General features: G+C 43.2%; 1 protein-coding gene across 1 annotated transcript; it reads left to right on the forward strand.

Moving 5' to 3' along the window:
* Positions 1 to 5,696: 5,696 nt before the first annotated feature.
* Positions 5,697 to 7,904, forward strand: ATOH1 (atonal bHLH transcription factor 1). Its single transcript, XM_017542401.2, has one exon. It carries the CDS (start codon positions 5,864 to 5,866, stop codon positions 6,926 to 6,928), a length of 1,065 nt encoding a protein of 354 aa, XP_017397890.1. The 5' UTR covers positions 5,697 to 5,863; the 3' UTR covers positions 6,929 to 7,904.
* The last annotated feature ends 4,046 nt before the right edge of the window (positions 7,905 to 11,950 follow it).

The raw sequence follows: 11,950 nt of genomic DNA on the forward strand, positions 1-11,950 counted from the left end.
CATTTGGGTGCTGCTTTGCCTATACGGCCCTCTCATGGAACAGGATCAGGGATTAACCTTACAAAGACCAACATTCTGCCAAATTGCTGATGTTTTAAGAATACCGTGAGTTTGTGAAATGCTAAAACACACCCCCCCAAAATAGGCAATGTATTACTCCTTGCATCTATGCCATCAAGAAAGGTATAATGCCTGGTAGTCCTCTTTGGATTTTGGAAAGAACACATGCCATATTTAGGAATACAGCCCTGTCTCCTTTATCAGTTGACTCAGATGGCAACTGAGTTTTGAGTGGGACAAATCAGTTTTGAGTGGGGCTTTGCAACAGATTTAAGCTTTGGAACAAGCATCCCTTCTGCTTAAATCATATGATTCTGCAAATCCCATATTGCTAGAGGCACTTGGGCTTGATATGTAAGGATGCAAGGCCCCCATAGAAGAATCACAGCAAAGACCACTAAAGGCATAGAGCAAGCTGTACCATCTGCAGCAGAGAACTATTCAGCGTTCCAAAAGTAGATTCTGTCACGCTGCTGGACCTAAAAAGAGACTGAACTCCCAACCAAAGAATATTAAGTGACTGTGCAACTGAGGCTACTTTCTTTGATCCTACTTACAGTTGATCTTGCTCAACTTTAAAGTTGAACGCAGTAACTAGATAAGAAAGGGACAGACAAGACAAAAAGTATGGCAAACAGACAATTTGTGTGAAACCCCTGAGATGGGAAGATGTTTGGTAATATGAGCAAGTAAAGAAGACCAATGTGCCTAGAAGATTATGAAAGAGTGGAAGAATGGTGGAGGTGAGTCGGAAGAGATAAATAAACCTTCCTGATCTTGTCTGATCTCAGAAGCTAAGCAGGGTCAGGCCTGGTTAGTACTTGGATGGAAGACAGAAGATATAAGGACCAGATAAGGCAGAACCTTTCAGTCCATATGAAGAGATTCTTTGTTGCCATTGCTGTTCTTGCTGTTGCTGCTGCTGCTGTTCTAATTGTTTGTGGGTTCACCTTTCCTGAACTATCTCTTTTTCAACTTTCAGTTCTTACTTCCTCAAGGAAACATTTGTGATGCTTCAGATTAGTGTTGTTTATTGATGCTTATGCTTATTTTAAGAGCAATGAAAATCACTGAAAAATCAATGAATCTTAGATAAATTTAGGAACTATTTTGACTTTGGGCTAGAGATAAGAATTTGGTATTGATTGGAATATAGATGATATATATGGATTAAGAGGAAATTCTAGCATGGTACCATGCCTAATAAGGAAAAAGTCTCCTTAAGAGACATCAAGAAGGAGACTAAGAAGTAGGAAGAAATCACAAATAATATGGTATTCCCAAGTCAAGAGAAAAGACAGATTTGAAAAGAATGTGTTCAACTATGTTGAAAGTTGAAGAGCAGGTCAATTAATATATAGCCTAGGAAAATGTTCATTTGATTTAGCAGCATTCGTATTTACACCAACAGAAATTGGCAAATGCCACAAATCCTGGCTTACTTTATTGCTTTATTGATTGTCTAGACTTAAGAAAGTGATGGAGAAAATATTAATAATGCAGACTAAACTGAAAAGTTTATAAAAGTCTGTAGCCATTACATGAATAGCACAAAAGATTGAGCACATATTCTTCCAGTGTTTGAAAACTATTATCCTATTCAGCAAAGAAGTTGCACATGTCATTAATTTTCAGATGAATTCTGACAAGCATCTTCATTGTCATTTCACTTAATCTTACTTATTAAGCACAAATGAAAAATACCAACCAACATTCATGTGAGAATTACAATTTGTTCATCAGTTGCAATCACTGATTAGTTATGGATACAAGAATGGCAAAAATCAATGAAATTAAGGATTCTGTGAGAATCTATTAGAGCTAGGGGATTTACAATAATAAATTTTGATTATTTTATTGTTACAAACTGCCATGCATTCTTTACATCAATAAAATGCATAATAAATTTATATAGTTATGTGTGTACTTTTTTCAAAGAGTAAATTATTATGTATTTACCAGTGTATCACTATCCTTAGCCATCAGTAATGACCATTAGATAAATGCTCAGGATATACTTATATAAATTTAAAACAAGTTCACAAATACGACTTTGAAATAGATATCACAAAAATGGAAGGAAAGAAAATACGATGGAAATTAACTACCATAATATGCCTTCTGTGCAGAGTGTAAACAGCAGACTTATGACTAAAGTTTTGGAACACATGCGATTTGAAGTTGTTGAAGGAATAGAAAAGTCTGAATTTTTTCTTCACTTGTGGTTCACCAAATCCTGCTACCTTTATCTCACTTTACTGAACATGTTTCCCTACCTTAGTAAAACAAAGATGATTACATTTTGCAAAAGGAACAGAGAAATCATTGTAAAACAAAGGGATATTTTGGTAGTTTTAACCTATTTTCACAAATGATTTCATATGTTTTCCTTTCCTTCTGGGCCCTAATTACCCTCTCTGAGTGTGGTCTTGACTTACCTCTAGTGATTAGAATATGGCAGAAATGATGGAGTGTAACTTCCAAGTGTAGATCTAAATAATATTGCAACTTGTGTCTTTCTCCCTTGAGTCACTTGCTCTGGGGTAGAGATCCACATGCAGAGAAACTGAGGCCTCCTACCAACAGGCAGCACTAACTTTATTGTTTTAAGGACTGTGGAGGACATTTTTTATGTAATCATAGATAACTAATACCTATAGTATAAAATTATGAAGAAGTTAACAGTTCCTGGGGAGTCAATGAATCTTAGATAAATTTAGGAACTATAATAAATGTGACTTTGAACTTCTCTAACGAGCTATTAGTGTAGTAATAGACCCAAAGTCACCTTGTCTTCACCTCCTTGCTGAAGGATACATGGTAACAGGATACATAGTAATTCCATGGGAAGTATTCCTAGAGGAGGTGGCATTTGACTTAAACCTTGAAATTTCAGTTACATTTTAGCAGACAAGACTGGATAATAGTTGTTTGGATTCATGTACTGGTGACGACAGAAAATACAAGTTTTAAGAACTATCAAGTAGCTTAACAGAGCACAGGAAAACTTCCAGAACAATGGTTCACAAACTGGGGTATGCCTAAGAATAATTAGGGTGCTTATTTAAAACACGTGTTTGGGTCTCATTCACAAAGGTGACTTTTGGTAGAATATAGCAGGGACCCAGCAATTTACCTATTTAATGAAAATCCCAAGTGATTCTCATCCATAGAAATGGTCCTTGGATCACAATTTAAGAATCACCGTGTTAATGGAATAATAAAATTTCAGTCTAGAAAGGTAAGTTAGGACCAGATCACGGTGGTGTAAATGTTGAACTAACCTATGTGGTTGAAATAATAAACAGTGAGCTGCTACAGGATTTTTGGCTAGTTTTTACTCTAAAAATGTTTATGTACAAGTAGTACTAACAGTCTAATGAATCTTTACATCACCATATCCATCAATTATCAAGATTTTTCTATATTTGCTTTACTATTCTTTTTTCATATTATTAATATTGCTGACAAACTACTTTAAAGCAAATCATAGACTTCATGTTATTCCGCCTTTATGTGCTTCTGTACACATCTCTAGCTTGCTAGAAAATCATTGTTTTATAGCATCTAAAACAATTAATAACTCATTGATATCATCTAATGCTGAGTTCAAATTCATATTTTATAAACTTTTTAAAATTCATATTTTATAAATTTGAGTTCAAACAAACCAACAATAGCACCCAGTCCAATCACCAAACAATTGGAGAATTTTCTTCTCTAAAAAGACCTTAGATTGCCTTTTCTTTTTACTTTATTCTCATGGATGATTTTCAGATTACGTTTGTTTTTTGTTGTTGCTTTTATGTGTCTTTAACATATATGTCAGCAGGGCCCAAACATTCACACAAGAATACAGCTCTGAAGTTTCTGACTCTTAAGGTAGGCCCAGGACTATTCCTAGACACCAGCAAATGGACGAGGTTGAAGAAGAAACAGGTGAAGAGGTGACGAATAATGTCTTAAACATCATTTTAGCACGCTGTTCTACCATTCTGTATCTTTATAGGATATATTCAGTCCAGTCCCAGAAAATCTACTGCTCAAGGAGTTCTAGATGACAGGTTAGATCAAGCCGCAGCAAATATTAGCGAAAACAACATTCAACTGCTTTTGGCACTGCAAAGGCAGGCTCCAGGGAGCTCTCTGGCTCTTTTTTTTTTTTTAACCATCTTTCCAAGAGGATGAGACTCCTTTCACGATGACAGCCACTGGGAAAGTAAAAGCAGCAGTAGCACCCGCTAGTTGCATCGCACTCCGGCGCCCCGTGGGCGGTGCAGGAGAGCGCCGGGAGCAGGAGCCAGGGCGCTGGGCGCAAGCTGGGGCGTGCCAAGGCCCAAGGAGCTTCTGATTGGCTCTTTGCTGTGAATAGACCAAGCTGAGGCTAATGGGACCCGAGGGGGTGCTCACCTGGGAGGTGGCCTCCCAGCTGGGCCAAGGACCTCCCTGGAGTGTATGGGGCGGGGAGGAAGGGCGAGGGGAGAAGAGAAAGCACACCCTAACTAAACAGAGGGGTGGGAGGGGGAGGTTACACGATCCCGTAGTAATGAGCGGGCTGTGGAGGCAAAAGGGTAGGTAACTTGGGGCTTCTGTGCCTTGAAAGTGTTGAGGATTGTAAGGAATGCAGGTGCTTTTCATTTTACTTTGGGCATCCTCCCCTGGCTGGGCACCTAATGAGTCCTACTGTATGTGTTGAAACTCTGCACAATACCGTAAAATATCCCCGCCCAAAATTACACTCGGTGGAGAGATTTCGACAGATTACAATCCTAATTGGCCGGAGGGGGCTAGCGAAAGAGACAGAGAATTGGGGACCTAGAATTTGGAGTACTATCACTACACCGTAGCTCTACTTCCCATTAAGAAAAAGGTCACATGACGAAGTCGAACTAAGAGATCTGAAGTAAAAAATGAAAAGATGGAATAAAAGAAACAAAATCTGAGACGAGTGGGTTTTCCGCCTTTATACTAACCGCAATCTTAAACGACAGACGTCATGTAGCAGTTATATATCTATGAACATGTATGAGAGATTTATAAATACCTGCATACATGAATACAAACATCCTGTTACACATGAGAGATCTTAAATGCTCGGGCACCAAAGGTGGGAGCTGTGATCCTAGCTTGGGGGCAGCACGGGGCAGGCGGGCTGCTGTCCGCGGTGAGTGCCTTCTGGGCTCCCCGCGCGTCCAGCCTCGCCCAGAGCCGCCCCGCGGCCGCGCACGTCTGACCGGAGTCCACGCGGGCACCACCCGAGAGCCCGGTCCGCACCGGCTCCTGCACCCCAGCCGCCGGGGTGGTGACACACACCGGAGTCGAATTACAGCCCTGCAATTAACATATGAATCTGACGAATTTAAAGGCGGATTAAAAAAAAAAAAAAAAAAAAAAAATACAAAAAAAAAAAAAAAAAAAAAAAAAAAAAGAGCAGGCGCCGGAGTCCTCTGCACAGCAGAACTTTTCTCTGGGTGTAAAAACTCTTTGATTGGCTGCTCGCACGCGCCTGCCCGCGCCCTCCATTGGCTGAGAAGACACGCGACCGGCGCGAGGAGGGGGCTGGGAGAGGAGCGGGGGGAGACTGAGCGGCGCGTGCCGCTTTTTAAAGGGGCGCAGCGCCTTCAGCAACCGGAGAAGCTTCGTTGCACGCGACCTGGTGTGTGATCTCCGAGTGGGTGGGGGAGGGTCGAGGAGGGAAAAAAAAGTAAGACGTTGCCGAAGAGACCCGGAAAGGGCCTTTTTTTGGTTGAGCGGTTGTGCCAGTGCTGCCTCCGATCCTGAGCCTCCGAGCCTCTGCAGTGCAATGTCCCGCCTGCTGCCTGCAGAAGAGTGGGCTGAAGTGAAGGAGTTGGGAGACCACCATCGCCATCCCCAGCCGCATCATCTCCCGCAGCCGCCGCCGCCGCCACAACCACCTGCAACTTTGCAGGCGAGAGAGCATCCCGTCTACCCGCCTGAGCTGTCCCTCCTGGACAGCACCGACCCACGCGCCTGGCTGGCTCCCACTTTGCAGGGCATCTGCACGGCACGCGCCGCCCAGTATTTGCTGCATTCCCCGGAGCTGGGTGCCGCGGAGGCCGCGGCGCCCCGGGACGAGGCGGAAGGTCGGGGGGAGCTGGTAAGGAGGAGCAGCGGTGGTGCCAGTAGCAGCAAGAGCCCCGGGCCTGTGAAAGTGCGGGAACAGCTGTGCAAGCTGAAAGGCGGGGTGGTGGTAGACGAGCTGGGCTGCAGCCGCCAGCGGGCCCCTTCCAGCAAACAGGTGAATGGGGTGCAGAAGCAGAGACGGCTGGCAGCCAACGCCAGGGAGCGGCGCAGGATGCATGGGCTGAACCACGCCTTCGACCAGCTGCGCAATGTTATCCCGTCGTTCAACAATGACAAGAAGCTGTCCAAATATGAGACCCTGCAGATGGCCCAAATCTACATCAACGCCTTATCCGAGCTGCTACAAACGCCCAGCGGTGGGGAGCAGCCACCGCCGCCGCCAGCCTCCTGCAAAAGCGACCACCACCACCTTCGAGCCGCCGCCTCCTACGAAGGGGGCGCGGGCAATGCGACCACAGCAGGGGCTCAGCAGGCCTCCGGAGGGGGCCAGCGGCCGACCCCGCCCGGGGGTTGCCGGACTCGCTTCTCTGCTCCGGCCTCTGCAGGAGGGTACTCGGTGCAGCTGGACGCTCTGCACTTCTCGACTTTCGAGGACAGCGCCCTGACAGCGATGATGGCGCAAAAGAATTTGTCGCCTTCGCTCCCTGGGAGCATCTTGCAGCCAGTGCAGGAAGAAAACAGCAAAACTTCCCCTCGGTCCCACAGAAGCGACGGGGAATTTTCTCCGCATTCCCATTACAGTGACTCGGATGAGGCAAGTTAGGAAGGTGACACAAGCCTGAAAACAGACAGAAACAAAACTGCCCTTTCCCAGTGTGCGGGAAGTCCCGCGGTTAAAGATCCCCGCACCCTTTAATTTTTGCTCTGCGACGGTCGTTGTTTAGCAACGACTTGGCTTCAGATGGCAGCTACATTTGATGGTTTGAAAATGCCGCCGCTGTTCCAAACTTCCTATGGTCCATATTGTTTGATGAAAACCTTTCTGTTAAAGTTATGTCCTTTCCGCCCACCTTCTGCTCCCCCTGTAGATAGATACGGTATAATTGTATGTACCCATATATGACATCGTTATTATAGTTACCTGCTGCCAATACGCTGCTAAAACGTCGCATCTTCTTCTCTGTCGCTGGTTTGGGTTTAATTTATTTTACGCCCTGGGCATCCATCCTTGTGTGTTGCGCACTCAAGTGTGGGAGATTTAGTCTTCCGAAGTTGTTTTCCAAAATGCACAATGAAACGCAAAATTAGTGCTTCCAAAGTGGATAACTTTTGACTACTGAATTGTTAGAAAACAGGGAACTTTAAGATTTATATATTGTATAAACATACCCAGTATGTGTATCCGATCGCGAGAACCTTGGCGTCTTTTAGGAAACTTGGCGCACGCACTTTATCAACCGCAGCTGCGGTGGTGGCTCCAGGAGAAACTCAGCTGCCAATTGCTGACCAGTTTTTTGGTTTTTTTTAAAACACAGCCACTTATAATTCTTAAGCTCTTTGCAAATGTTTGTTTAAAAAATGAAAATTTAAAAAAAAAAAGCTAGTAGTGTCAAAAGCATTTGGTCAATTTTATTTTGCTTTGTTAATATTAGAAAATTTATTTATTATTGTTTGCTACCGTTTCTACTTATCTTGATTCATTTTTTACGTTTTCTACTCGAGATCATTTTATTTTAATTTAGCAAAGCCAACTGCCATTGTTTAATGTATTTTCTTTTGCAAATAATTAAAATAAACGTGAAAAGTAGCTTTTATTTGTCACTTATTCCATTAGTATAACTACTGAAAACAATTTTTAAATGAATGACTTGGAAGAATTGAGCTAAGTCTTCTATTAAATGCCATTTATATGATCTTACAGTTTTTGAAGAAAAATATTGTATACTTGGTGCCTTCGGGTAGTATCAAAACCCCTGCAAAGGAAAGCACTCAGGTCAATAATTAAATTGTGAGTTAAAACGTTTTCCAAGTTTGCAGCACAGTTTTGCCTCTTTGATAGCCAGGATCTTCCTAGTCTTCTTTACTCCTTGCCCCAACAACATCTGCAAGGGGCCATGGCCACTAGTTTTAGGTTTACTAGGACCTACCTACCCTGGAGTAGTTAACTCTACCAGGGTTAGCTATGTCCACTCATAAAACTTAAACAAGCTGAACATTTTTCAGGTAGGTCAAGCTCAGTGCTCTCTCTCTCTCTTCTGCCTCTGTGTCTCTCTCTTTCTCCCTTTTGGGAGAGGAAGACCTGAGGAGAGAAAGATGATAACAGAAGAAAACTTGAGGGAAAAAACGGAATTGGATTCATGGATTCAAAAATTAGAGGTATGTAGTTGCCCTGGGAAATTGTTGACCTCCACTCATTTTTTTCTTTTCACACAATTCTGCTTCTCCCAATGTAGAAGCTAATGTTTGCCTTTATTTTGTCTTTCTGAATTGGCTTTTGTGTAGAAAACATTCAAACAAATTTTTGGGTCAATTGCAGCAACTAAACGGTGCTGTAACTCACCTCAGGTGTCCTCACTAAGGAAAACCCTATTCTGGGTCTCAGGCTTACAGTTTTGGAAAAGCTAATTGTGTGTGTATGTGTGTGTGTGTGTGTGTGTGTGTGTGTGTGTGTGTGGAGAGAGAGAGAAATAGAGAAGGTAGTAGAATAAAAAAATTAATTTGGCACACTTGAGAGAACTATTTATTAAACTAAATATTCGGCGACACGCCCCTGGATAAACATCGTTGAATTTGAGACGTCGATTTTAAGCCAAGCCTTTTATCTCTCATGGCCTCAGTGGGATAACAAATTGCGGGGAAATGAAGCACCAAAAAGAGCGTGGGAAGGTTAGTGTGATCACGCCTGCATCCTCTTTTCCTCCTGGCACCTTGAAAAGAGGAGAGCGCCAAAAAGGAAAAGGAATGCGCCACAAAGTGGGTTTGCAGAAAGAGTAATGAGCGAGGGAGCGCAGGTTCTGATCTCCAGTAAGAAACTGCGGAACCAGCTTTTTACTGACCACCTGGGTATCTGTGGCTTTCAGTGGAAGCCGACCAAGAGGCGGAGAACCTCCGCTAGCTCTCTGGGAGAAGCGAGCAGGCGGCTGGTGACACTTTCCAGGGCAGAAATAATGCACCTGTCCCTTAGATAACCTTTTGCACTCACCAAGTTTGCTGTGTTCACGATAAACATCAGGAATCTTCGGGCTGCTGAATAAATCAAGCTATTGCTTCTAACACATTTCCATTTCTCTCTCAACAAGGAGACCCAACCGCTATGGGCATACAGCAAACTTTCGGGATGAGAGTACGCATATTTTTACAGTTATTTGCTTAGTGTGCTCGCATGCATGTGACAAGGACCTAGACTCATCTTACCTGTTATGAATCTGAGTCAGAAAAGGACAAGAGGAAGGAAAAGGTGATTTCTTTTTTCCTCAAAGAAAATCTATGTTTCATTTTTTCAAAAACATTTATGTGCATTTTGTGTCAATCAAAGAGGAGGAAGACATTGTCCAATGTTACGATTTTTCATGGGCTCGTAGAAATTGCAAAACAGAAGGAATATCAGGAACATCTTCCTTCACAGCTTTTATAAATGAGGAAACTTCTGTTCCTAATTTGCCCCCAAAATCACACTGCTAGAAAGTGTCAATATTCACAACTGATCTTATTACTCCTGACCACCAGGTCAAGGCTCTCATAATTTTTTTTCTCTGAGAAAATCAATAGATAAGAGCTACAGCTATCCAAATGTTGGGGGGAAGGGACTCTACCACCACAAGATGTGGTTATTTATACTTTTAAATATTAGTGACATTATATAGGAATTGGAGATAAACTCAGCTTCATTTAAGGACATTCTTTACATTTCTTCTCAAGAGAAAAACAACCATAACAAAATATCGGAAATACCATACTGATATAGTATTTATAACAATATAGAATTGGAAATATTACATCACACTGATTGAAAAGGGAGGATGAATTTTACTAACCCATTAAGACATGCACAAAAAGTCAAATCACTGTGGTGAATTGAGTGCTCAAAGTTCAAATGAGAGCTTTAACCTCTTTTCTCTCCATTTTATTTCTTTTTTTCTTTTTTAATGCTGGCATTTCTTTGAAAGAGATGTACAATCACATTTCCATTTTAAGGTTCTGCTATGGAGTTTGCATAACAAACGTTTGGCAGCTCGCTCTCTTACACTCCATTAACAAGCTGTAACGTATAGCTGCAGGTTGCTATAATCTCATTAATATTTTGGAAACTTGAATATTGAGTATTTCTGAGTGCTCATTCCCCATATGCCAGACCACTTCTGCCATGCTGACTGGTTCCTTTCTCTCCATTATTAGCAATTAGCTTCTACCTTCCAAAGTCAGATCCAAGTATCCAAGATACTAGCAAAGGAATCAACTATGTGTGCAAGTTAAGCATGCTTAATATCACCCAAACAAACAAAGAGGCAGCATTTCTTAAAGTAATGAAGATAGATAAATCGGGTTAGTCTTTTGCAACACTGCTGGTGCTTTCTAGAGTTTTATATATTTTAAGCAGCTTGCTTTATATTCTGCCTTCGCCTCCCACCCCGCCAGCACTTTTATTTGTGGAGGGTTTTGGCTCGGCACACTTTGGGAAACTTACTTGATTTCACGGAGAGCTGAAGGAAGATCAGTTTTGGCAAGGGACAAGTTTAAACACGATTTCTATGGGACATTGCTAACTGGGGGTCCAACTTGACCAGAAAAGAAGGGGAAGGTTAATTTTCTAAATCTTAACCAATGAATGACCAATATTTTCATAAGGCCTTTCAATTGATTTTAGAGTATTTGAACCAAGTAAGTAGAGTACTTGAACCAAGTAAGAGGTCTTTTACCAAAAATAGCTTGTAATATTTCTCTCCTTTGCTCATTTGAAAGTTCAAGAAAAAGATTATCAAATTCTTCTTGCCAATTACAAACCTGAATTGGAAAGCAAAAGTAGCAGATGCGCTTATCACTTATAATCTAGACTTGTCAATTGCAATCTAGAAAACCCAGCAAGTGCTGGTGACAGTTACAGATAACCAGTCGGAGCTGAATTGCTTGCAGTTATTTTTGTGAGAGAGTTGTGGGGAGAAGGATGTAGAAAAGGCAAAATTTTTTCTCGATATTGTTGACTTTACATTCACTAACCGCCCTCACCCCTAGGCCAAGCAGAGTCCCAGACGCCAAAACTGAGGTTCCTGTCCTTCTCCAACTAGGCCCCTAAGGAGAAAGGGAGAACTGAGAGGGGAATGGGTTAAATCCTTGGAAGCAGGGGAGAGACGGGGGAGGAGAGAAGTCGGAGGAGTATAAAGAAAAGGACAGGAACCAAGAAGCGTGGGGGTGGTTTGCCGTAATGTGAGTGTTTCTTAATTAGAGAACGGTTGACAATAGAGGGGCTGGCAGAGGCTCCTGGCCGCGGTGCGGAGCGTCTGGAGCGGAGCACGCGCTGTCAGCTGGTGAGCGCACTCTCCTTTCAGGCAGCTCCCCGGGGAGCTGCGCGGCCACATTTAACACCATCATCACCCCTCCCCGGCCTCCTCAACCTCGGCCTCCTCCTCGACGACAGCCTTCCTCGGCCCCCCACCAGCAGAGCTCACAGTAGCGAGCGTCTCTCGCCGCCTCCCGCACTCGGCCCGGGCCCCTCTCCTCCCCCAGCTGCGCAGCGGGAGCCGCCACTGCCCACTGCACCTCCCAGCAACCGGCCCAGCAAAAAAAGAAGCTGCGCAAAGTTAAAGCCAAGCAATGCCAAGGGGAGGGGAAGCTGGAGGCGGCGGCGGGA

The sequence above is a fragment of the Cebus imitator genome, unplaced genomic scaffold (genome assembly GCF_001604975.1).
Source record: "Cebus imitator isolate Cc_AM_T3 unplaced genomic scaffold, Cebus_imitator-1.0 Scaffold144, whole genome shotgun sequence".
Lineage (NCBI taxonomy): Eukaryota > Metazoa > Chordata > Mammalia > Primates > Cebidae > Cebus > Cebus imitator.

What these genes read in the sequence shown, in the direction of transcription:
- ATOH1 (XM_017542401.2), top strand. Translation starts at nt 5,864, where the DNA reads ATGTCCCGCCTGCTGCCTGCAGAAGAGTGGGCTGAAGTGAAGGAGTTG.